General features: G+C 46.4%; 1 protein-coding gene across 1 annotated transcript; it reads left to right on the top strand.

Annotated features, from left to right (window-relative positions):
• Positions 1-1,242: 1,242 nt before the first annotated feature.
• On the top strand, positions 1,243-25,660 carry LOC147632649 (2-C-methyl-D-erythritol 4-phosphate cytidylyltransferase). Its single transcript, XM_086807460.1, has 8 exons — positions 1,243-1,455; positions 2,271-2,373; positions 2,494-2,556; positions 2,689-2,757; positions 2,835-3,065; positions 3,159-3,261; positions 25,004-25,203; positions 25,290-25,660. The coding sequence occupies exons 1-8, from the start codon at positions 1,274-1,276 to the stop codon at positions 25,380-25,382; spliced, it is 1,044 nt and encodes a 347-aa protein (XP_086663586.1). The 5' UTR covers positions 1,243-1,273; the 3' UTR covers positions 25,383-25,660.
• The last annotated feature ends 1,660 nt before the right edge of the window (positions 25,661-27,320 follow it).

Below are 27,320 nucleotides of genomic sequence, written 5' to 3'. Positions count from 1 at the left end.
GCACCTGATCCCGCCTGTACTTTAAAGTCAAGGCTATATAAGTCGCAATTAAGAGTACACACAACATGGGGGAGCATTGCGTATACCCGTAGAGGGGAAATAGGATCGGCTCCGTGCATTTGCATCCTACAGACGATATTGGTCAAGCATAAGTTGTTGCATGACAAGGAGCCCCCCTCATTCCCTTCCCCACACCCCTCTCCACACACATGCGCATGGCTGTCGGGAGGATGACCCGAGAATTGCCCACTTCTTGCAGACCGTGGGCTGAGGCACCATCGCCCTGACCTCCAAGGATGTGTTTGGCACCCTAGGCAGCCGCCTAGCCTATGTCTACCACAACTTCCAAGGGCTAGGCCTCTCCCTGTGCTTTGAGGCTTCCCTGCTGTGTAGACCCCCCACCTTTACAATGCCACCCACGGCTACACCACCTTCCAGGGCCAACTCCCACATGGCCTTAGGTACAAGTAGACTTTGCGCTGAAGTATTGAATAATATATTTTGATATTTACACTACGATGGGAGAAGAGGATGAGGATGTGTACGGCTTGCTGGGAGGAGTTGTTTTGATCATTAAAGGGCCTCTGAGTCGTGCTCCACCTCAGAAAGAGACTTTGTCGCCATAGCCACTTTGCTTTCTCATAGTCACTCGAAACCACTTTGCTTCCTCACAATCACTCAAAATTCCTCGTGCATGAGTGAGAGAGCTTTTCTTACGCTCACGCTATTCTAAAACGCTCACGCTATTCTAAAGGTGTTTATTTTATTGCATTTGCACGTGGACTTCTATTTTTACGTTTCTTTTCATTTTATTGCATGCCACGTGGACTTATATCTTTGCTTGCTTTTTTGCAAGGATGTTAGGCTACCCAAAGCAATAACAGTGGCGTATAAATTGATATAAATCTCTCTCTCTCTCTCTCTCACACACACACACACATCCCATATTCTTTGCTAGTCTCTCTCTTTGCTCTAAGCTTTTGTTCAATCTCTCAAACAACAAGAAGCAATCCTCTCTTTCCCTTCCTCTCTCTCTCTCTTTGCTCTAAGCTTTTGTTCAATCTCTCAAACAACAAGAAGCAATCCTCTCTTTCCCTTCCTCTCTCTCTCTCTCTCTCTCTCACACACACACACACACACACACACACCCCCCCACAGCGCGCGCGCACACACACACACTTCATTTTTTGCCCTAAAAAGCTTTGAAGGAAACTTCAAATTAGAGCTTTTTTTCTCGAGTAGCTATGAACTCAATGGGTATAAGATACAAAACATGGTAAACAAAATTCTATGTACCACCATGCCATTGATAGGTATACGAAGTGAGGTACTGAGGTCAGCGTCCATGGCATCCTTCGTCCCATACTTGCTCGCCCTCGCGTTGGTCTGCCATGGCTTCTCGCCCGCAACTGCTTCGTCTCTCACGGCACCGGCTTTTATCTGGTCTGATCACAGGTTCGATTCTTCTGGATCTTGTTTTGTTTCAGACGCACAAGAATCACTTCTGGCTTTTAGGACTGTTTCAGATACTCAAAAAGATTGTGTTTAGGATTTTGCAAGATCAATTTTCTGTTTCTCAGAAAGCTCCTAAATAATGCGCTGGTCTTCTCTCTGATCAGGGTTTCTTATTCTGATTGGGGCCAATTTAGAATTAAGATTGTGCATGCTTTTTCAACCTAATATCACAGAGACGTCTGCTTTACCATAATGTCACTTAGATGCGTGCTTTGCCGTAACATAACATTGACTTCTGCTAATGCCTCATAGATGTGTTCTTTGCCATTACATCATATAGATGACATAATTTCATATGGGTGTCTTCTCTTCCATGATACTTCATAGATGTTACAATGTCACACAGATGTCTGCTTTGCCACAGATGTCTAGTTTAGCGCAATGCCATGACATCACATAGATGTCTGCTTTGCCTTTATATCACACAGATGTCTGCTTTGCCATAACATCGCACGGATGACATAGATGTTTGCTCTGTTGTAATACTGTAGATGCCTTGTTTTAACATGGATGACTTTCGTGCACATCTGCTTTCCAACAATGCTAATTGGAAATTTGCTTCACCACGATCTTATGGAGATTTCAGCTTTTCTATTGTGTCATGTGGATGCTATGGTATATTGTGACATAGATATCTGGGCAGTTTTTGTGTGTCCATGTTGCCCTTTCTCTCTTTTTTCTGATTGACCTTATGACAGAGGCTTTTTGGAGTAGCAATGCGATATATACTTAAGCTGACTTTTGCAACCTTGTAGATCCTTTGGGTTGCAGACCCAAGGTGCTGTGGATTATCGGGTTTTTACACCCCTAACTCTATTGGACACTCTTATGCAAAAGTTAGGCTGGTCAAGTTTGCTGGTAAGATGAAAGACTCTCTTTTTTCAAAAGTATTTTCTTGATACTAGTTTCAGGTTCTCTTTTATGAGATGCTAGTATAAGGTTCTTTAAATGGGCTCTAATTGGAATGGTTATTGACAGTGTGCCTCTCATGGTAGAGGAGAGGAAACGGTGGACGCAGTTGTAGCTTTTATTGGCAATCAGGTGCCTTCTTTTCTGGCAAATGGGCCATTTAAATCCTTACCTATAGTCTAAGGGAGAAATTCATGTAGGTGCTGTGCTGGAATAACAATATGATTAGTGGTAGTGGTGCTCACAATCGGCTGCAATGCACAGTTACGGTCAGAGGATCTCTCTCATGATGCAATAAGCGACGGCAATTTTGCTGTGCTTACGACACTCAAGGTACTTCTAAAACATCTAGACAAAGGTTTTGTGGTACCTGTAAACCAGGAAACTTGCTTACATTTAGATCTTTTCAGGAGTTTTTCTCGTCTTCGAATTATTCAATGGCTCTTCCCTATGTTTCTATCCCGGTTGAAGGACCAGGAATTGTAAATATGTTGGTGTCCACCATCAAGAACAGCTGCGATCTGAAGTCAAGACCTGGAAAGACGCTGATTGTGGGACCATGCCTTAGGCAAATGTTTGATCCAAAATGGTCCATCTTGACTGAGGGCCTTGAATTGGTTGAAAATGCTGAAGATGCCGAGGTGGGTCATGTTGAATTGGGGGGAATTTTTGTTGAAGCTAATAGTTTGTATCCATGTAGCTTGAATCTGATCCTAGCTGATGTGGTGATACAGGAGTTTATTTACAGTAGGAAGGCGAGCAGGCCGACCAGCGAAACGGATATCATAGTAGCATGCCCGACATTGGATGTTGGACCTAAGGAGGCTGAGTCTGAAGGTAGCTCACACCGACTGAGTAATTGTTCGTGCAAAGTTTTTTAAAAAGATGAACATAGCCCTGTGATCAACTAGGCTCACTTACCTTAGGAGAGTAGACATAGGGTCATGCTTTTAGCAGTGCGTGAAGTTTCTCTCGGAAGAATGACCAGGCCATAGCCACTACTGCTAATAAAAAAGTATGTCAATGCTTCTAAGGTTAAGGGTGTTGCTTTCGGCATCATACCTCAGTAAGCGCCTTTGGCTGATCCAGTGAGTATTGCCGTTTTTGGGTAGGCCACTGATTTCTTTTGAGATGAGGCTGAGGTCTGGAATGAAGACCGTATGACAAAATGGGAAGGGGGGGATGGGGTACAATGCTTTGCAGAGGCACACTGTATTGCACACAATCAAACATACCAAATACGGGTAGTTGGATAGGATGGTCTTGGTCCTCTAGTGTGACCGAGTTGTTATCTCATAAACAACTAGAGTTAAGCGGGTCTTCGGTGTCTTTGATCACCACACACACCATTCTGCTATTAGAAATTTAGATCTCATAGTAGCTGTCTGTACAACAGTGCAACTCAGCTGTAGAGCAGCACACTGCTGGCTGAACAGTCATGGACTTGTCTGTACTGCTGCTAGCAATCAGTGTACACCTGTCGATACAACAGTCTCAGAGCAGCAGCACACCTCTCAGTATGGTGGCGTAGCTCTGGTTGCCCAAGTTGCACAGCTGCAAGGGACTGGTTCTACAGTTTGTAGTGAGAGCAGGGGCAGTTCGATGGGGACACAGAGGCAGCTTTCTCTTTTCTTTAGAAGGAGGGTGTGTGTGTGTGTTGTAGAAGGGAATGTCACAAATCTATAATTTTGTAGGCTTAAGATTAAACCCTGTGCATGTACATGGCCATGGATGGGTCACCATTTGACATGTGCGCGTGGCATGCCAGGTGTCTGTTGACATGTACTATGGATGGATCCTGGGGAGCCCATTGACATGGCAGGATGTATTTTTAGGCGTCATTAGTAGATGGGACTTCTTTCCTTGATGAACTCAAATTGAAAGCATAAGTGCTTGTGAATTTGATTTTGATTTGTATGTATGGTTTTGAATGCCTGGCTCAAAAGCCTGTGATGTCCAGACGATTGGAACGCCTTGATGGACAAGCGTGTTGCATCACTTGTTTGCCTAACGAGACATTTGATGGGTTTTGCAAGGGGTAAGTATTTAGTTTAGAACCTTAATTCATAATGAATGGTTGTCAGTTCGCACAACACTACATTTTTGGGCGGACACCAGATGTCCATCCTCCCTGGTAGATAAAACTCATAAGCCCCAAAAATTGGGCTTTGGGCGTAGGTTCAGGGGGCCAACTCAGGGGACACATGGCACTGCTTCCCATACCAGGTCACCTCATGCTACCACCACTTCATATTCTCTCTCCTCTCTAGAGAAAAGAAAAAAATTCGTATCTCTTTTTTTTTTTGGCTAAGAAAACTGATTTTGAGAGTTGTTGCTCATATCTTATGAAGTAAAAACTGGTTTGAAGTGCTGAAAAACCCTAGAGCTATAGCTTGCTCTCCTCTATAGTCTACTACAATCATTATCTTCATCCTACTCTTGATGGGGAGCAATTTTTATCTCTTTATGCTGGAAAACTGTTTTATAGCCCATTGTTGGCTCTTTTTAGTTGCTGCTCGGTGTCTTTTTGATTGTGCGTGTTGCCCACATAGAGAGGTGTTGCTTTCTAAGAATTAGGGTCTGCAAACCCTAATTTCAGACCTAAAAATTATGCAACAGCTCTTAAATCTCGAGGATTCATTGATGAAATATTGGTAAGAATCATGTGTTTTAGGTACACGATGTAGGCGAAACAATGATTCTATTCTTAGCTGTGAGAGTTCTTTGGGCAAATGAAATGTATGTTGATATGCCTAAGTGCAAGAGGCCATTGACAAGAATGCTCATTGGTGTTTCACTTGAGCCTTTGCCAAGGGCAAGGCGGTGAATGAATTTAAAACTGGTTGAGTGTCTCAGTTTGACGGATTCTCGCGCGATGACACAGATATCAATTGCCCATTCACCAACATACTCCATTCACAAGCATTGTCACATCCAACATAAGGTGAGTAGCCTCCATCACGAACGGTCTGCTTGGAGTGGGCAATTGGGACATTGGACACTAGGCATTAAATTTAGAAGCATGTTGGGGCATGGATAGTAAAATGTAACATGCTTGTGGAAGTGTGACTTGATTAACACTAATTAAATATTGGTTAATAGCTAATTAATGCTAATTAGGCCACACATCTGCAAAGCATGTTACATTGGTATCAAAGTGCTAGGTTGCATAGGGCAGCCCACTGCTAGGTTTGCGTTATCCCATTGCATGTGTGTTAGTTGTAGACAATTTTAGGTCAGGCAAGGGGGAGACCACCTAAGGTATCATGCCATGACCTATTGGGATGTTCTAAAGCAGTTTGTTTCTGTGGACTATCACCATGAGTTAAAGTGGCAATGAGAGTGCTTTGCCCAGAGGTTGGGCGAGCAGCCAACCAACTACCTAGCCCGTTTGTTGTAGCTCATGCTTCTGCACATTCGAAGCAAGTTGAGTCTTTTGTGGATGGTTTGAAATTGTCCTCTCCACACAGATATGCATGTACTCCATCCACATGATCTGTTAGAACGCGAAACAAATGGCTACTATCCTCTAAAAGTGTTCCAAGTCTAGAATCTAGTAGAAAATCTAGTAGTTGAAGGCTCCAAATGAAGGAACTATAAGGCCACGAAGGATAAGAACAGCGAGAGAGTTTCACGAACACAACTCTCCTAAGAGGAGCTTTGAGTCAAGCACTTGCCGCTCTTTGAGAGTGTCACGTGCATCTTGCACTTGGATGCCACGTAGACATATCTGTACAGAAGGTGTGCAGGACCTGGGATGGTGAACTGGTCCCATGTGAGCCTAGTATGGGACGAGTCAGCCAGGGATCCATCTCAGTCAGCCGATGTCAGGTGTGCATTGTCCTACACATGAGTCCAAGGTCAGGTGTGCACTGTCCTCCTGCACATGAAACAGTGCTCGTCCGCGCTGTAAGTCTCCCTCTGGAATGATGTCAGTGATTCTGTGTATTTGGTATGGTACCCGATGCCATATCACTGAGTAGTTAGTTAGGGTTTGCTTTTAGAACAAGGGGCCAGCCCATAGGGCTACCCCGGGTCTTTGTGTGGGCATGGGGATAGTGTGAAACCACCCCCATGAGGGCTAGGAAGGCCCTGGCTGAACCCACCAGCCATGGAGGGGCTGTAGGACAGCCCTAAGGGCAAACACTCAGGAGATAGTCTTTGTATGGCTGTAGGGCAGGTACGGGGCAGCCCATACAGGCTGCCCAGCCCCTAGACTGTTTGCAAAACAGTGTCCAGCCCATCCTGAATAAGGCGCATGATGCCCAGCCATATATGGAACAATGCGCAGCATTTTATGGAATTTATGTGGATTTTTTCAGCATTAAATGCTGAAGTACTCAATCGTGGGACATTTATTGCTGGCCGCCTGGACTTCAGCTGGCCGACTGCTATTGTTGGAGTAGTATAAAAGGGTGAGCCCACAAGCCCATTAGTTTATCTCATTTCTCACCAAGAGCTCAAGCATAAAAGGGGCTAGACAAGCCAAGAAGGTGCTAAGCAAAGGGGTGAAGGACTGTAGTTCAAGGGCAGGGATTTTCTCAGCCAAGAAAGGTCAAGATTTCTGTATTTTCTTTTCAGATTTACATCATTCTAATAAAGCAAATACACCATCCGTGGTGGGGGGGCCCTACAGAGGGTATTTGGGACCCAATACTGTGTCCTCTCCATCTCTCCCTCCCTCTATTTTCAGCACATCTTCATTTAGTTTGTGCGTTAATTCCGTCGCGAAAAGAGTGTTGTTTTCTGAGCTTTGAAGTTACTGATCATCTCCGAAGCTTCCGCATGTTACAGTGGTATCAGAGCCTACTTCAAGTGCAAAGATTCAGCAAAGAAACCAGAATTTTTTCTTTCTCGTGTGGTTGGTTTTCAGTCGCCGGTGGACTACCCTTTTCGGAGTGACTCCTGTTCCTCGAAGGACGGTTGGTTTTTCAGCCTCCGAAAGCCTCCGGACATCTCCCACACAGATAGTGGATGGTCAGATTGCATTTCGGAAAGGAAGTGCATTTTTCTGCTATGGCAACTTCGACGACGAGAGAGACCAAGAACCATGGGACCAAAGTGCACCAGGCAGCCCAGCTAGGGCACCAAGCTTGAGTGTTACATATATGTTCCAGCAGATGATGCGAGCAATCGCAGACCAGACAACCAAGTTGGACGAGGAGAACGCGCAGATCTTGGCTCTGGAAGAGTGTACCCGTTCTCCAGCGTCGCGTTTTCCATCTCCTCCTCCCTCTCCTTCCGTATCCCAGATTCCAAATCCTCGACACAGGGACCCTTTTGCGGGGTCACAGACGCAGCCGAGCTCTTTGTTCGAGTTGCAGATGCGTGCATTGGAGATCCGACAAGGTGAAGACAAAGCCATGCGACGCGTGGAGCACGAGCATTACCTAGCAGCTTTGGACGCCAGATTGACATCGGCGGCGCCCTCGAATCATTTTCCCGAGAAAATGAATTTGAGTAAGTATAATGGTAAACACGATCCCATAACTCTCTATTCATGGTTGCATCAGTTTGAAGCTTACTTTGCCGCAGTTAGAAAAACAGATACTGATAGAGTGATGTTAGCCTGTTGGTACTTGGAAGGTGAGGCCATTCCTTGGAGGACTCAGTGGACTCATGCCCACACTAGATTAGGTATGGCAGCTTATGTGTGGGACGAGTTTGTCCACGACCTTAAGCAGCGGTTTCTACCGCCCCACTACCTTGAGCGACTCGAAGATGAGTTCAGGGGAGCGCGTCAGAATGCGCAACCAATCCTTCAGTTTGCCAATAGAATTTCGACTTTATGTTTGCAATCAGGCTTATCTGATTCGAACAAGAAAGGGCAGTTTTTGTATGGCCTTGACATGCAAATCCAATGGGAGGTGCGTATGTTTAGGCCAGCCACCTTTGAAGACACACTCTCGCTTGCGCAGAGTGCAGAAATGAAACATAATGGTGGCAAGCCCAAGACTTCCCAGCCGGCTTCTCCCAGGGCTACCGCCTCGGGGGCCAAAGGCTAGAACCAGACGGGGTCTTCCCCAGGACAGAGCCTGGGAGCCTCTGGCTCCAAGAACTTGAACAATGCGTCTAAGCTTACTCCAGACCAGAAAGCGGAGGCAGGCAAGACAGGTGGCAAGTTGAGTGCTGAGGAGCTTTCTCAGTACAAGGAGGGTAGATGTTTCTTTTGTCATACAAAAGGACATACTTCTCGGGATTGTCCTAAGAAGCCTCCAAAGCCCGCTGCCGCTGCCTCCATAGCTTCCGTGGTGAGCTTCGCTCCCACACAGACCCCAACAGCTACCCCTAGTTCTTCAAACCCCTGTGCTTCAGTTGGAGCAATTATTAGCTGGGAGCTTGGAGATAAGCAGAAGGGCGCCCCTGACCAGGAGTATGAGCGCAACAAATTACTCAAATTCTTTGGCTACATAGGTGGCCAGAGAGTCGTCGTCTTGTTTGACAACGGCCACACGGAGGATGTGGTCACGGAACAGGCCGCTAGGCGTGCCCGTTTTGACCTGACTTCGGTGGACAAACAGGTTGAGGGTTTCAACATAGGCATGACAACGAGCGTCGAGTATGAAGCTCTAGGTGCTAAGTTAGTTATTTAGGGCATCAAATTTTGTGCGTGATTTTATGGTTGCACCTCTTGGAGGAGCAGACATAATTTTGGGCATTCAGTCGTTTCACATGTTTCTTTCTGATGTCAAGTGGGACAAGCACGTTCTAGATCAATCGGAATGTGTCAAACGTCCCAGTGACCATTAAGTGTGAGCCAGGAATTCCGAATTTCCACTCATAAGTCACTTGCAGGCTAAGCGAGCAGTTAGGAAAGGCGCACAGTGTGCGATGATTTACATCCAGACAGCCCAGATGGTGGCCAATGCTTCCGAGAAGTACTCGGCTCTTCATGAAAAGTTCCAGAAGATTTTTCTTTGGGACAGCCTCCCTCCCTAGCTTTCCTCGTCCACCAGAGGACCACAAGATTGACCTCCTCCCAGGCTTGGAACCCCCGAGCAAGTTTCCATATCGCCTTTCCAAGGTAATGGAATCGGAGTCGGACTGCCAACTCCAAGAATTGTTGCAATCTGGCTTCATCCGCCCCGGCGTGTCACCATTTGCAACACCGATCTTATTTGTCACGAAGAAAGATGGGTCTTCCCGTTTGTGTGTCGATTATCGTGCACTCAACAAGCTGACTATCAAGAGCAGATTCCCGATGCCTCGAATTGATTATATTCTTGAGAGGCTGAATGGAGCAAAGGTGTTCTCGAAACTTGATTTAAAGAGTGGGTATCACCACGTGCGGATTGTGGAGGGGGACATTCCTAAGACAGCCTTCCGTACGGAACGGGCCCACTATGAATTTGTGGTCATGCCATTTGGCTTGACGGACGCCCCAGCTACATTTAACCGCATGATGATGCGTGTTTTCCGGGATTTGATTGGAAAGTGTGTGTTCATATTTTTGGACGACATACTGGTATTTTCAGCTACAGTTGAGCAGCATGACATTGATGTGGAGAAAGTCCTTAAGTTGCTGGAAAGCAACGAGCTCTACGTCAATGAAAAGAAGTCGGAATTTTATCTGTTCCAGGTGCATTACTTGGGATACATAATTAGTGCCGAAGGCATTCGACTGGATCCGGCTAAAGTGGCCGAGATTGTCAATTGCGAAGTACCTCAGACAGCCTATGACATCAGATCATTTGTGGGTATATGCCAGGCATATTCCACGCACATCGACAAGTTTTCTGACACCTCGGCAGATCTCACCGATCTGCTAAAGGAAGTGAAGACAAGAAGGCAAAAGATTCGAATGACTCCACGAGCGTTGGAGGCATTCAAGAACCTCAAGGTGGCTTTATCAGAAGCGCCTTGTTTAGCACTTGCCTCGTGGGACAAACCATTTCAGGTGATCGCCGATGCGAGTAACATCGCAATTGGAGGTCTATTGCAACAGAATGGCCATCCAATAGCTTACATGTCTCGTAAGTTACTGCCCGTAGAGAAAAACTACTCAATCTATGATCGTGAACTCCTAGCAGTTATACAGGCCTTGAAACATTGGAAACATTTTCTGTATGGCCGTGACTTTGAGGTTCGCACTGACCATCAGACATTACGCTGGATTCAGACAATGCCAAGTGCACAGTGGAGTGATCGACAACACCGTTGGAGTCAGCTATTTCAGCAATTCGGTGGTATGATTGAGTACCTTCCAGGAAAGGCTAATCCAGTGGCCGATGCTTTGAGCATGAAGGGACAAGTGACTACGATTAAAACCACTAGACTCGATCTTGTTGGTACAAGACTAGATGACATGAAGCACACGTACGCGGATTCTGAGGAATACGGTACACAGTGGGAACAGGCATTGGATGCCACAGGACCATGCTACTTTTTGATACGCGATGGTTGGCTTTTCTACAAAGGCCGACTGTGTGTCATGAACTTGTTCAGGGCAGCTCTTCTCCATGATGCCCATGACGCCATTACAGGTGGTTATAGGGGCATGAATTCGACTCTGGAGAAATTGGAACGGCAATATTATTGGCCAAAGATGAGGCGAGACATGTTTACATATGTACAACGCTGTGATATTTGTCAAAAGGTGAAAGCTCCTCGTGGAAAGAAAATAGGGTTATTACAGCCCTTGCCAATTCCTGAGGGTCCTTTCCAAGACATTTCAATGGACTTTGTCACGAATCTGTCTCCCAGTCCGAGTAAGCGCAATACGCAGTGCTTAACTATTGTTGATAGAGGGCACTATGCTACGCCTGGGCTTTGAGCCAGGATGGATCAGAGGGGTGGCAGCTTTGTATTCCACAGCTCGCAGCCAGGTGCTGATTGCAGGAGGTCGGGGGCCGAGTTTTGAGCTTACCAGATCAGTCCGTCAGGGGTGTCCTCTCGCCCCTTTCCTTTTTCTCTTCTTTGCGGAGGCTATGAGTATGTATTTGACGGCAGAGGAGGTTGGTTTGAGAGGACTTCAGCTCCCAGTCCGGGGGGAGGATTTGCTTGATGCTGAGTTTGCAGACGACACGGGCTTATTTTTGCATGGCCAAGAGGCCAATCTTATTCGGGCAGAGCAGTCGCTCCAGGTTTTTAGTGCAGCTTCGGGAGCATTGATCAATTGGCGCAAGACAGTGGCCTTTTGGATCAGTAGTGCTCCCACTCCGGCATGGAGCCCGGACCCCGGTTTTAGATGGATTCCTCCAGGCACAGCAGTGCGGTATTTGGGATGCCAGATTGGCCTTGATTTGTCACCTGAGCAGCAGATTGCCCCGCTTCTTCTGAGCATTCGGAAGAAGCTATTGTATTGGAGTACAGCTAGACTATCCTTGGCTGGGAGGGTGGTGGTGGCAAATCAGGTGCTGTTAGCGACTATGTGGTACATTACGTCTTGCTGGATTTCCTCGAGCTCTTGCATCAGCCAGGTACAGAGGCTGATCAGGAACTTTCTGTGGTCTGGGCGGGACGGTCAGCCAGCTCGGGCAAAGGTTGCATGGGTAGTTATTACACTTCCGCTGGCTCAGGGTGGTTTGGGCATTATAGATCCAGTCGATCAGAGTAGAGCCTTATTGGGGAAGCTTATTGTTCGGGGGTTGCTTCCAGGAGCTGAGCCTTGGAAAGAGCTCCTCTTGCAGCGACTGCAGGCCCGGGCGCCTCCTGCAGGGGGTACTTGGGCACCAGAGATTCGCTGGATCTTCATAGAGATGAGGAGGACAGGCCTCAGTAGAGGATGGGAGGACAGATTTGCTTTGAGTATCCTGAGAGCTTGGGAGCTGCTGAGACCGGGGCTCTCTCAGCGGCCTCCTTCTTGTGTTGAGGAGCGGGCCAGGCAGCCGCTCATCTGGAGCCCAGCGGTTCGTACAGAGCAGGGTCATATGCTGGGTTCTCGGCCTCGTCTAGCCTGGGGACCTTTAGCGGCAGGCCCAGCTCGTAGTTTTGGAGACTGGCAGGCTTTCTGCAGTCTACCAGAGGAGACCCAGGTGGAGAGGCTGAGTCACTTCAGAGGGGGGTTGATTATGAGGGATGATATTCAGGAGGCACTTACAGAGGAGTGGTTCACACCTCTCGAGCCAGTGGCCCCACGGTGGATGGGAGCCTTTACACAGTTGGAGATCCTGATCGCTGTCAGAGCTAGCACTGAGGATGGCAGATGCCTCTATTATGAGATACAGGATGAGGGCAGACTCCAGAGAGTGGAGGTGGAGTCGCCTTTGGTTGCAGAGTGCACTTTTCAGAGGATTCGGGTAGTGGCTGCCGCTTCTCGGAAGTGGCATATTGACCCCGACCCTGCTGACGTGCTCCCGGATTGGCGCATATGGGCATATGCAGCGCGCCCCTTGGCCCGGCTACAGTGGGACCCCGGGGAGTACGAGTGGCATGATCCTTATGCATCCCTTGAGGCCACAGAGATCACCTTTTTCCAGTATACTGTTCGGCTGGGACGGCATATTTTGACGGCGAGGAGGACGGTTTCTCCAGCGGCAGCGGGGCATTGGCGATTGCAGGGACTATCACAGGAGTTCCTGGAGGATTTCTGGGCTCGGCTCTGGGCTAGTCGACAGGCCCGCAGGATCTCGGCTTTTCAGTGGCTGGTCGCCCACAGGGGCTCAGCGGTTGGCACTTGGCTTGTTTATAGCGGTCTTCCGGCGGCCTGCGTCCGATGCGGCCAGCCTATGGAGACACAGAGACATTGCCTTTGGGACTGCCCTCAGGCACAGCAGATTTGGCTGCGGATGCTGCGTATTCTGGCCCCCCTCTCTCCAGAGGGTATGTTTACGTGGAGTGCCGCTGCTTGGTCGACTTCATCAGGGCCTGCTATGGGCTATGAGATGGAGCAGGGCAGTCAGGCCATCAGATTTATTAGGGGCCAGCCTCGCCTGGTTCCGGCACCGGATTTCTCGTCCGCCAGCTGGACACAGGAGAGGGATTTACGATGGGAGCTCCTCAGCAGCCTCACCATCTGGTTCACCTGGAGGGCCCGGTGCTTTACGGCCTTTGAGGGGAGATTAGAGCCACCAGCAGAGACTGTTCGGGGGATTTGGCAGGAGTTGATCCACACCCTGCGAGGACAGTACGACCGCATCCGGGGAGACTCGGATGAGGCGATCTTACGGCGCCAGGCCTTTCACACCACTTGGCGCTGCGGCCCGTTCTACACCCTACACACGGGATCCCCCCGTTGGCACTACAGGCCACCTGTTTGGCTCTCCCCCCCCCCCTATTGTATGATTTAGCCGCTCAGTTCTTTAGACTGATGCTTGTATTTTGCAGCTCCTAGGGAGAGTCTCCCGGGCTGCCATGATGTATTCACTGCTCTTCTCCCTGTTAGGAGCAGGAGAGATCTCTTTTGTAGTCCTACGGGCGTTTTTTACATAACTAATGAAAGGATCTTTTCTCGGAAAAAAAAAAACTATTGTTGATAGATTTAGCAAATTTGTTATGCTTATTCCTTGCAGGGTCACCGCCGAGGATGTTGCCCAGTTGTTCATTCGGCATTGGTACCCGATTGGCGGGATTCCTAGGACCATAGTGTCAGACCGAGATGCTAAGTTTACCAGTCATTTTTGGAGGGCATTGTTTGATAACTTTGGTACTAAGTTGAATTTTTCCAGTGCATTCCACCCACAGATGGATGGCCAGACAGAGATATACAACCAGTTGGCCTTTGATGTGCTGAAGTGTTATGTCCACGATCAGCAAGGTAAGTGGGAATCTTATTTGCCTTTAGTTCAAGCTGTTTTGAATGATTCTTTTTCTTCAGCAATTAGCAGGACTCCATATGAGATAGCATTTGGAAGACCTTTTGTTGACCAGGACCTCGTCTTCAGTACCTGAAGCGAACAGAGTGACGGAGTCTTACCAGGAGATTTTAGAGTCAGTAAAAGACAGATTGGCTAAAGCGCAAGAGGCCTACACTCGATAGGCCAATAAAGACCGAAGGGATATGAAGTTTTCGGAAGGGGATTGGGTTTATCTTCGGATTATGAAGCAAAGGTTGAAACAGGTGGGCAAGCGATGCCCAAAGTTGTCTTTCAAGAGCTTCGGACCTTTTTCCCATCCGGAAAAAGATTAATGAGGTGTCTATGCAGTTAAAGCTACCTCCGAGTTGGACTATGCACGATGTGTTTCACGTCAGTTGGTTAAAGCCATATGCAAGTCCTATCCCTTCAGAAGTCAAAGACGAAGTGGAACCAGATATTGTTGATGAAGCAGAAGTTATGGTTCTAGAACAGATCCTTCTGCACCGTTTCAAGAATGGCTAAGGCCGAAGACTACGACAGTTCCTCACGAAGTTTCAGGACCGAGGGACCCATGAAGCGGTATGGTTTGACGAAGTGTTTTTTGAAGACTATCCGGCGTTATTGACTGTAACATGCGGAAGCTTCGGAGAAGATCGGTAACTTCAATGCTCAGAAATCAGCACTCTTTTCGCGATGGAATTAACGCACAAATTGAATGAAGATGTGCGGAAAATAGAGAGAGAGGGAGAGAGAGATGGAGAGGACACAGTATTGGGTCCCAAATACCCTCTGTAGGGCCCCCACCACGGATGGTGTATTTGCTTTATTAGAATGATGTGAATCTGAAAGAAAATATAGAAATCCTTGACCTTTCTTGGCTGGGCATTCCTTGCCCTTGACCTGCAGTCCTTCACCCCTTTGCTTAGCACCTTCTTGGCTTGTCTAGCCCCTTTATGCTTGAGCTCTTGGTGAGAAATGAGATGAACTGATGGGATTATGGACTCTCCTATTTATACTACTCCACCTAGAGCAGTCGGCTAGCTAAAGTCCAGGCGGCCAGCATTAAATGTCCCACGATTGAGTGTTTCAGCATTTAATGCTGAAAAAATCACATAAATTCGAGCGCTTCTTTCCCTTGTTGGTTGGGCATTATGTGCATGCTTCTACATGGCTGGACAATGCTTTTGCAAACAATCTGAGGGCTGGGCAGCCTGTATGGGCTGCCCCATACCTGCCCTACATCTCCTGAATGTTTGCCTTTAGATTGCCCCTAGGGCTGTCCTACAGCCCCTAGGGCATGGCTGGTGGGTTCAGCCAGGGCCTTCCTGGCCCTCATGGGAGTGGTTTCACACTATCCCCACACCCACACAAAGACCTGGGGTAGCTCTATGGGCTGGCCCCTTGTTCTAAAAGCAAACCCTAACTAACTACTCAGTGATCTGGCACCCGGTACCATACCAGATACATAGAATCATTGACATCATTCCAGAGGGAGACTCACAGCGCGGACTGGCACTGTTTTCATGTGTAGGACAGTGCACACTTGACCTTGGACTCATGTGGAGGACAATGCACACCTGACCTCGGACGACTGAGATGGATCCCTGGTTGATTCCGGACTGGGCTCACATGGGACCAGTTCACCATCCTAGGTCCTGTACCTTCTGCACAGATATGTCTACGTGGCATCCAAGTGCGGGATGCACGTGACATCCCCTTCTGCTTAACTTGACGGAAGTTGCATAGCCTCTAAATAATCCGTTAATAACGTCGGATAGTCTTCGAAAAACTCTTTGTCTCGCCATACCGCTTCATGGGTCCCTCGGTCCTGAAACTTCGTGAGGAACTGTCTTAGTCTTCGGCCTGAGCCATGCTTGAAACGGTGCAGAAGGATCTGTTCTGGAACCATAACTTCTGCTTCATCAACAATATCTAGTTCCGCTTCGTCTTTGACTTCTGAAGGGATAGGACCTGTATATGGCTTTAACCAACTGACGTGAAACACATCGTGCATAGTCCAACTCGGAGGTAGCTTTAACTGCATAGACACCTCATTAATCTGTTTCCTGATGGGAAAAGGTTCTAAGCTCCTGAAAGACAACTTTGGGTATCGCTTGCTCACCTGTTTCAATCTTTGCTTCATAATCCGAAGATAAACCCAATCCCCTTCCGAAAACTTCATATCCCTTCGGTCCTTATTGGCCTATCGAGTGTAGGCCTCTTGCGCTTTAGCCAATCTGTCTTTTACTGACTCTAAAATCTCCTGGTAAGACTCCGTCACTCTGTTCGCTTCAGGTACTGAAGACGAGGTCTTGGTCAACAATGATTGGAAAGGTCTTCCAAATGCTGTCTCATATGGAGTCTTGCCAATAGCTGAAGAAAAAGAATCATTCAAAACAGCTTGAACTAAAGGCAAATATGATTCCTACTTACCTTGCTGATCGTGGACATAACACTTTAGCACATCAAAGGCCAATTGGTTGTATATCTCTGTCTGGCCGTCCGTCTGTTGGTGGAATGCACTAGAAAAATTCAACTTAGTACCAAAGTTATCAAACAATGCCCTCCAAAAATGACTGGTAAACTTGGCATCTCGGTCTGACACTATGGTCCTAGGAATCCCGCCAATTGGGTACCAATGCCGAATGAACAATTGGACAACATCCTCGGCGATCACATGGGCCCTGCAAGGAATAAGCATAACAAATTTGCTAAATCTATCAACAATAGTTAAGCACTGCGTATTACGCTTACTCAGACTGGGAGGCAGATGCGCGACAAAGTCCATTGAAATGTCTTGGAAAGGACCCTCGGGTATTGGCAAGGGCAGTAATAACCCTATTTTCTTTCCACTAGGAGCTTTCACCTTTTGACAAATATCACAGCGTTGTACATATGTAAACACGTCTCGTCTCATCTTTGGCCAATAATATTGCCGTTTCAATTTCTCCAGAGTTGAATTCATGTCCCTATGACCACCTGTAATGGCGTCATGGGCATCATGGAGAAGAGCTACCCTGAACGACTTCATGACACATAGTCGGCCTTTGTAGAAAAGCCAACCATCCCTGAATAAGGCGCATGATGCCCAGCCATATATGGAACAATGTGCAACATTTTATGAAATTTATGTGATTTTTTTCAGCGTTAAATGTTGAAGTACTCAGTCGTGGGACATTTATTGCTGGCCGCCTGGACTTCAGCTGGCCGACTACTATTGTTGGAGTAGTATAAAAGGGTGAGCCCACATTAGTTCATCTCATTTCTCACCAAGAGCTCAAGCATAAAAGGGGGCTAGACAAGCTAAGAAGGTGCTAAGCAAAGGGGTGAAGGATTGTAGGTCAAGGGCAGGGATTTTCTCACCCAAGAAAGGTCAAGATTTATGTATTTTCTTTTCAAATTTACATCATTCTAATAAAGCAAATACACCATCCGTGGTGGGGGCCCTACAGAGGGTATTTGGGACCCAATACTGTGTCCTCTCCATCTCTCCCTCCCTCTCTCTATTTTCTGCACATCTTCTTTCAGTTTGTGCGTTAATTCCATCGCGAAAAGAGTGCTCTTTTCTGAGCTTTGAAGTTACCGATCTTCTCCGAAGCTTCCGCATGTTACAGGGAGCTCTTTTCATTTAGGATTCATTGTAGACTTAGTTTCCTATTTTATTGTAATGTGAAATCTGGATAATGACTCATGAAATGGTAATTTTTCTTGGGTCGGCTAGTAGCCTTCACATCGGACACAATGTGGTCTGATAGTGCTCGGGATCTTAGGTGAATTGGATAAGCTTCGCTTGGATCTTTGCCTTCTAGGACGGACACGGTACATTTGAGGACAACAATAGTTGTAGTGGGGATTTAGGAAGAATATGGTTACCTCCAATGGCTAGGCTCAGCCAGCCACGTCTTGGGACAGTCGGCCATCCAAAGTAGCTTGCCCACTTGGCAGGTAGGTAGCAGTTAAACTGGGCCAACCAGCTTTGCTTGGTCGTAGGGTCCAATTGGTTAGTGTGCTACTCACCAGGCCTACAACAATTCAAAAAAGGCGGCCCAAGCCTCCCAAAGATGCTACAAATGGAAGCTTTTGCTAGGTAATTTAAGGCATGGAGGGTGAAACCGATCCCATCAAGTGGGAATAGACTCCGTTGGACACCCACACGCGTAATAGCACAACTTAATACCACAATTTGAAATGGACAACTTAATAACAACTGAAAAATTGAAATGAAATAGATGGACACCAGCACTGGGGTCGGAACGGGCCGACCCCCCCCTCAATATATGATATATTATTGGGAGTATTTAACAAATACAATGCTCCATGGGTTCAATGAACCAGATGATGTCCATGTACAAATGAATACAGTACCAAACAAAAGGCTCGAAGTAGATATTCGAAGGAGAGCGACCACTTGAGTGGTCTAGTCTCTACGGTCCTGTGCCTTCACTGGACTCCGCGGAGAGCGCCCCACTGGTGTTCCAGGACCACGCACAAACAGGCGCTTCCGTACTAACGCCTGGCTCTCCCGATCTCGTCACCTTTGGACCGTGGTTCTCCAAAAGCTTGGACTACCCGGCACCGAATGGGTGTTAGCCGTAGAGAGAATCCTTTATCAGATTTACAACAAAGTTCTTTACTTAAATCTGAATTCACTTACTTGTAGCTCGCAATTGGAAGACAAATACCCGAGGTGTCTGTGTGCAGCTACTTGAGAGGAACATCAGGGCGCAGCAGCCTGTCGAGGAGGAGGAGGAGGAGTTTCCTGTGTAGAAGGTGTAGCCACCTAGGAGGTGTAAGACCACCTGTAGCCGCCTATGGAGGGAGGTGCGACCGCCTGCAGAGGAGCATAGCCAATTGTTGAGCAGGACTTAGCCGCCTGTATGGGAAGAGGAGCAGCCACCGATGGAAAAGAAGTACAGCCGCCTGTATAGAGCATACGCAGCTGTCTGCTTGTGGAGATGGCGCGCAGCCTGCAGGAGGTGGAGCATGCGCAGCCTGCTGGAGATGGAGCCGCCTGTATGCAGAGCACAGCCGCCTGTAAAGTCGCTTGGCTGCAGTGGAGAAGGGGCAGCTGTCTGCAGGAGGGGAGGTGGAGTAGGCGCAGCAGTCTGCTGGAGAGGACAGGAGCGAGGGTACAGCCGCCAGAAGAGGTGGTACAGCCGCCTGTATGGGAGAAGCAGGAGCATGCGCCGATGGAAGGAAACAGCCACCAGCTAGAACATGCGCAGTCGTCTGTGGAAGAGGTGAAGGTGGCGCAGCTTGAAGTGGAGGAGGCGCACCAAAATGTCTGAGAGAGAGAGAAGGGTGGTCGCCTCTTTGTAGGTGTTGGAGGGGAAGTTACACCACCACAGCTGGCCGGCTCCCCACGTTTGCATGGGGGTGGCCAGCTTCATGGTGTGGTGTGGGTAGGTGACCATGCACCCACCCCCACACACACTTAAGGAGCTAAGTGTGGCTCCCCACCTTGGCCCATATGTGGGTGCCATTAAAGGGTATTCACATGCAACAAAACTCGTCAGAAGACAGAGCAAACTTCACGACTCACTGGCAGGCGTCCCCGCTCAGTAAGTAGCACGTCAAGCAGGCAAACACAAGAATACAAGTCATGCGAAAACAGTTTCAAACATGCAAAACATGAGTGCATGTGCAAATAGTATCATGGACATATCTCCTGTTCATGGAACAAGTACAAAACGTCTGTCGGCACAAAAATGGCACGACATAAAACATAGATCCTTGTCTTCCTATGGAGTGACAGTCCCATAGGTAAAACACAGTTCTAGGCACGAGCCTTCCTATGGAGTGACAGTCCCATAGGTAAGACACGGCACCAATACTGGCTCTTCCATGGCGTGACAATCCCATGGATAGAACACAGTCCAGGTCATACACGGGTGGCACCAGTCAGTCTGGCTCCCGTCCAAACGACACCATCCTGCTAACACACGGGTGGCACTAGTCTGGCTCCCGTCCATGTTAAGCAAAAATACTGGCCTCTTCACATGGGACACCGGCCTGGCCTCAAGTGAACGAGACAAAACTGGAGATGGACCAAATGGTCGGCCAATTGGTGACAGAGAGTTTCTTGATCAAATTTGCAACAATTGGAAGCTCTTTAATTAATTTTGTATTAAAATCTCCTTTTAGTAACAAAAGGTTAGGTTTTGTTTAATAAAATAATGCATTTGACACTAGACTATATGAGGTATTACTCCTCGGATCTATGTGTGATTCTAGGCGCAAGTAATTCTACTGTCGGGGCCTAGGTAATGAGTCACAAGAGGTACTACTTCGGGTGCTCATTTGGACTTGACTAGATCAAGTTGGTACTATTCCAGATCTATGTCAAGTAGAGGATCAAGTGGTACGATTCTCAGATCCTTGGGTCAAGTGCATAGTAATAGGAAACGGCCGTTTCGTAGCCCAAAAATGCCATTTTTGAGAGGCACCTTTTTCGTTTTCGTTTTCGATTGTCTGTTTCCTAATCTCCCATCAAAATATCACTCATCGATTTGACTCATCTAGTGCTTGCTTAGTGATTTTCTACAAATTTTGCTCACTATTTATTTCAAACTATGATGGTGTACTCCTCAAACTTTTCCCAAGTTATTAATTTTCTCATTATTTTTTAATTATGTATCATACATCCACCGTTTCCTAGTTTTGAGCCGTTGCCATTTCCAAAGGCCGACCGTTACCGTTGTTTCCATTTCATGCAACTATGGTCAGGTGGTATAATTCTTAGACCTTGTGGTCAAGTGATATGATTCTTGGACCTTGTTAGACGAGTAGACGAGCAGACGAGCTTGTGGATGTACAAGCCATAGTTCATTCTAGATGTGTCTGGTTGGGTTTGCAAACGTTTGCCTGGAAAATAAGATTGTTATTGTCAATCAAACGTGTCCATCCAAAATTAGCATTTTTTTTGAACGGCTCAAATTCATCGAATCCTTTTCAATTTTCCACGTTCCAACGAATGACTGGTCACTGGATAACTCTCAAGCCTCTGCCACATAGTGCGTTGCACAATCCTTGGAAGAAAATGTCAGTTACTATGCCGCTGGCTTGCTGTTGCTGAAGTCTCCCTGGTCCCAAGTGTAGTGTGTGAACTTTGAAGGCAGTGCTGCAAGAAGGCGCTGCAAGGCCATAGCGCGGCTCAAAGTGGCTGCAAGAAGGTGCTAGTAGCTACAAGGCTTGAGCGCACAAGAAGGCATTGCAAGATTTAGTAGAGAGCGGTGCTGCAGTGAAGCAGTGTTGAGGCCTAGAATAGTTGGACCCCAAGAAGGCATTGCAAGACTTAGTAGAGGGCGGTGCTGCAGTGAAGCAGTGTTGAGGCCTAGAATAGTTGGACTCCCAACACCAGTGAGTCGTAAGCTGGACCACGTGCCCATCAGAGAAGCCGGACATTGCAAGATATCTATCATCTGATAGTTGTCCATGCCCTGTAGTAAAGACAACAAACTGAACTCCCATTTGCCTGCCACAGTGGAGAGCAATGTGGCTGCCACTGCTAGAGTCACCAGGGCGCCCGCACAGTAGCTCCCACAACAGCTGCTTTGGGAAGAGAAGTGTGGAGATTGACGAGCCGAAGGAAGTGGGGAAGGTGAAGGTGAGAAATTATGACTCGAAGGTGCTAAGTAGGGGCCTATACACCACCTGCAGGAGTTGGAGTCTCGTACAGCTTGGGTAGTGTCGCGTATGTTTCAAGCTAGAGCTTTTTACCATACTTCCATACTCGTATGCGTATGCAATATGATTGACGTATTGGAAAACTATGGTACAAGCATTGACAACGAGTGATTTTCTAGCATGTGTGTATTTGCACTAGCATGAATAGGCTTGTGGATATTGAATTTGTGCTTAAGCATGATGTGTGTGATATTGCATGCATGAATTGTTTATATGTTGCTCAGAGGAACCGAGGACACTTGGAACAAAGCAACCATTGTACTTGTGATGTGAAACTAATTTGTTGACAAAGCTGTTTGTTGTCTTTGAACATGAAATCTCCTAGCTTGGGATGAAACGTTTGAGCCTTGTATTCTACACTATATTTTATATAGTGAGCGGTCACTTTACTTTAAAAGGCCACCCATCTTATAAAGTATACGTGTGGGTAGCCTTTTTATTATTTTTATTTGTCATAGACTAATGTAGGCACAATCACGAGTGGTCAAGCTCTCACGCCTTACAGGAGGGTTTCAGGTGTTGGCCTTTTTATTATTTTTATTTGTCATAGACTAATGTAGGCACAATCACGAGTGGTCAAGCTCTCACGCCTTACAGGAGGGTTTCAGGTGTTGGCACAGTGTTCTTTTGTATCACGTGTTGCAGTTTAGAGCCCAAATCACCATGGCTATTGAAGGTCTTCTCAAGCATCTTCACCTTCACTCCGAAGGGGGTTTTGTTGGATATTCGGAGTCTAGTAGGTGGGAATGCTCTCCTCTGTGTGAACACCCTCTCTATGTGTACTTGCTATGAGCATGTGAACACTCCCTATGAGTCATAGGATAAGTGTGCCACGCGTCATTAGTGTATGTGTGTGTGTCTAGTATGTGACATGTGGCCAGCTGTGTGTCAAAAGATAAAGCTACTCCCTAGCCTACAAAAGCATTGTACTTGGTGAGTATCAATCACTTCAATCAATCTACTAATCACATCATTGAGTTGTGCAATTGTGCAACATAATCTCTTTGAGCTTTGTCACATCTCTCTCTACCTCTCCACACGCAATTTTTATCTTCCATCCACCATAACTTATGCTTGTACCCTAACCCTAAACCAACAAAGACTACCCTTGGACAAGGCCAGACAAGAAGTTCACGAGAAGTGCTCCAAGTTTAGCAACATGGGGATGTCACTTGCATACCTCACTTGGGATGCACATGGACATGGTCTTCTGCTGCAAATTGGGTAGGCTCAGACAATATTTGGGATCATGGACATGAATTTTGGGTGACCGGACAATGGGCAGCTAGATGTGCCCATGGTTGGGCCTAATCTGGATAGCTTTTGATACATTTTATCTAGTCATTGACGGTTGGCAAGGTTCGCTGATCAGCCAATCCTAGCAGCCGATCAGCCTTCTAGCTACTATTCAAGGGTATATTGAGGGTCATTCATCGTAGAGGAGCAAAGACAAATGTTTGGCGATCAGATCCCTAGGCTTGTAGACATCAGCATCGGCCTCCTCCAGAAGGCAATTCTCATGAGTTTACTGTATGCCCATGTGGAGAACAGAAGAGCCAACCTCAGTAACCTTTTATTAGCCTTGCAAATCATGCACGATTTAGATCCAAAGTTTAGATCTAAGATTCCCTTGTATATAATCATTAGTTTGGGTCTGTGTTGTCCTTCCTATTGTGTGTTTGCAGTTTGATTATTGTTAATCCTGTCTTATGTGCTAGGATTTCATCTGTGCGTTAGGGTTTGCAGGTAGCCAAGTTGCATTTAGTATTTGCATTAGGATTTATTGCAGTGGGATCTTGTACAGTTGGCGGAGATTGCACAAATGGTTCCAGGCATGACATGCGGCATTGACAACCATAGTATCGAAGGATAAAGGCACACATTTGGGGAGTCCACTCGATGTTGAAACTTAGCAGGAGGGAGTTTTCGAGAATGCTGAACAGCCTCCCGGACCGGAAGTGTAGGATTCCGTTTCCCCAAGTAAGGAGTTTAGACCGAGGGAAGATCCTAAGGAGGTGCCATGTTGGTAGAGGCAGAGCTTGCATCGGAATTAGTCTGAGAGGATCACCAAGTAGCCAAGAAGTTTCATGAGAGTCTCTCTGAACCCCATATGGAGGATGCAGCAGATCTGGTAGAGACATTATCCTGCTGTTGGACAGGACCTGAAGAGAATCTCAAGAGCACGGGGCAAAAGGTGCAATGGCTCCAAGTTTAGCAGGAGGGGATGTCACTTGCATGCCTTAATGAGTATGTACATGGATACAATCTTCTACTGCAGTCGCCTATTGGGTAGGCTCAGAAGTGGTGTTTGAGCTCATGGACATGGATTTTGGGCAGCCAGACAATGTGTAGCGAGGCGCCCATGGCTGGGTCCAGTGTGGATATCTTTTGATCCATTGTATCTAGTCATGGACGGTTGGCATAGTTGAGATCTTTTGAGCAATATACCTTAGTTGAGGTTTGTGTGTTCCTTTCTATTGTGTGTTTGCAATTTGAATAGCATTAATCTATGTATTTATCAGCTTGTGATTAGCGTTAATCACGAGCAGCTTCTGCATGCATGTTACATGCAAGAATGAGGAACGAGGAACAAGTGGGGTATTTATAGGTGCTGAATATTTTTAGAGGACAAACTTATTTGCAGTTGTTTTTTTGTCCCTTTTCCCTATTTTTCACCTATGAAAAGACCACCTTAATCAGGAACGTGAAGAGCTGTTGCAAACTTCCCAAAGAGTCTCTTCACACAGCTCAAGATAGAGCTACATTCTATGTGAATTGGACGTGACTACCTATGGGTTGTTCAGGTTTGTTAGAATTCCTTAGGTTTAACAACAGGAAGAGGCCACAAGTTATACATGTGGTTAATGAAATTACCTACAAAGTGGAAATGTTAGCTCAAGCTTGACACTTGGAGGGTGTGTCTGAATCTCAGAATTGTGTGAAGCTATGGCAAAAGGTTTTGAATGCACTTTTGTTTTGAGCACTTTATTTGGGAGCTGCTTAATAATAAGGATTGATATAGTGCACGGTGCTTGAAATGTGTTTTGCAGAAATAAACGTAATGCCTATGTAGCACATTTATCCATGCTCTTCCATACAGGGTCTCATATCAATCCTCGACTCATCCTAAAATTCCCATGTTTGCTTTTTCCACACAGGGGACATGCTAGTTGCAATTTTGTCTTCTCTTCGCCAATCAGGGACAAGGAATGCTGTTCTATATGCTTCTGATCCCTTAGCAGCCAGCAGTCCTTACAAATACCATGGTCGTTTGCTTGCATTGAATGCAAACAGCAGCAATTCAACGTGTGATGAAGTCTGTGAAACCATAGCAGGTGTCTATGAGGGTGTGATTGTGGTATGTTCTGATAATCTTTTTACTTTATAATTACCCACGACTGGGTCCATGGCAGTGCTTCTAAGTTCACTGTGATTTTGTTGCAGGCCATCACGCTTTTGATCATATTGATATCAGGTTTATGCTGTATGATGGGTATCGACACACCAACAAGGTTTGAAACTTCCCAGGATTCGTAGGCAAACTTGGTTTTTGCTTCTTGAAGAGGGTTAAGAAGCTCCTAAAATCAGTTAAGGAGTAAAGGCTTTATGGCCTTAGCTTACATGATCATGCTTTAATAAGAGGTTAGAGAGTGCAACTTTTTGTAAATTACTTGTGTACATTGGAGCTCTTGCTGGACTTGATTTTCAGTCCCTTAATTCTATTTCTGGAGTCTATGGGTTCTTGTTGAGCTTACCTGTGCTTATGGTGGATGTTTTGTAATCATTGTTAGTGTCTCATGTGGCTTCCAGAAGATGTAAACTCTTGAGTTACCTTTTAAAAAAAGGTTTAAATTCTGGCATTATCATGGTTTAGTTTTTGCCTCACTGAAGGACCCAACTCAAACGAGCAGTTGTTACCAACTTAGCATGTAGTTCCTGCACCTTTTATTGACGATTCGCTACTTGCCTTTCACACCCCTTTCCAAGTTGATGAGAAAAATCTCCTTAGGCTGTGTCCTTAGCTTGGAGCTAGCTGTGCTTGTTTGGCCAGCAACCACAATGATATGCTGGAGTGGCTCCACCAGCACTGAACGCTGTTGCACTCAAAGCTATCACAAGATGTTTTTGACATTTTCCCTTGTGGGAAAGATGACCCCTTTCCCTTCTTTTTCCTTTTACAGTATTCAATATCATGAGCTCTTGCACAGGAGCCAGTGCATATCTAGCTTGCACAGGCAAGGGGCGGGGACCGCCGATGACGACCCTGTCACTGGCTGTCCGTGCTCTTGCCATGCAAGAGCTCATGATGTCGTCGTAATCTGTCAAGTGGGAATTAATGTGGGATAATGTCTAAAACTTCTTGTGTATCAGCTTGCAAGAGCTTTGGGAAACACCACAGCTCGTCCAAAGGTTTTCCTCTTGTTATTGGAGTACTCCGTACCAAAGACTTGGAACTATGCGGAGGAAATGGCGACATACCAACGTATGGGAGTGTTGCAACAAGAATAAAACACTGCTGCATTAGGAGCCAGGTAAATGGAACATGTGGACAGGTGTAACAGGGCGCGCGCATTGATTTCAGCTTGGACCATTCTTTCATGGCTTTGGACTTGGTAGGATGTAGTCGTGTGCCAACTTACGGCTCTCATAAGCAACTTGTCCTTGATCTAAAACAGTCCCAATGCTTTTCACACGCAGCGCATTCAACTCCGAATAATTTATGTAAATTCGAATTACAAGCATCGGATATGTGACAATGGCAACCTTAAGTTTTTAAAATGCATTCCGATTACAGCAGACGACGTTCTTTGTAAGATCATATATTGGTGGTGAAGCCATATATGCATGAAGTGAAGTAAAAATTGCCGTTAAAGCTACTCCATACCACGCTATACAATGATCCTCAAGTCTTGGTGATAAATCAACAAAACGATCTTTATATGCATTTACAAAACAATCATTATATGCATTTACAAAACCAGTCTCTTTACTTAATGCATCTAATTGCATATTATTATGCTCAACATTCTCATGTGCAAATCGACTTCATTGTTTTATTGATTTGTACATAACTTATAACATGAATTGTATCATGTGTGTATGACTTATAACATGAATTATATCATGCCTCTATGACATGTTCACGATCTTTGTGCATCAAGGTGGTGGTCTTGGCTACATGATCCGTATGAGGATTGATTGTTGCATACATACCAAAGCATACCCAACAATACATGGCATCCTTGTATACGTGTATACGATTTGCCAACAATCACAAGAGTTAGATTTGCATCCTTGCTCACAAATGCAGGGCATGCTTCTATAGACACGTCAATCCAAGGTGTATTCATGCTTGTGGAAGGGACCGTACGTGCAGATACAAAGATATCCATGGAATAATCATCAACTATAAAGAGGGTTGGTTGGCCTTTCAATTGAGCCCGAGTCTTACATACTTTGCTTGCGTTCATGGGT

The sequence above is a fragment of the Cibotium barometz genome, chromosome 13, assembly GCF_041138505.1.
Source record: "Cibotium barometz isolate CiBa-2024 chromosome 13, ASM4113850v1, whole genome shotgun sequence".
Taxonomy (NCBI): domain Eukaryota; kingdom Viridiplantae; phylum Streptophyta; class Polypodiopsida; order Cyatheales; family Cibotiaceae; genus Cibotium; species Cibotium barometz.
Note: the sequence above shows the minus strand (reverse complement) of the source record. Positions and strands in the feature narration are given on the sequence as shown.

Bases quoted from the DNA above. Each gene is read 5' to 3' on its own strand.
- LOC147632649 (XM_086807460.1), top strand. From the start codon at position 1,274: ATGGTAAACAAAATTCTATGTACCACCATGCCATTGATAGGTATACGA. The intron at 2,557-2,688 runs GTGCCTTCTTTT...TGCAATGCACAG, and splicing joins TAGCTTTTATTGGCAATCAG to TTACGGTCAGAGGATCTCTC. The intron at 3,262-25,003 runs GTAGCTCACACC...TTTTCCACACAG, and splicing joins TAAGGAGGCTGAGTCTGAAG to GGGACATGCTAGTTGCAATT.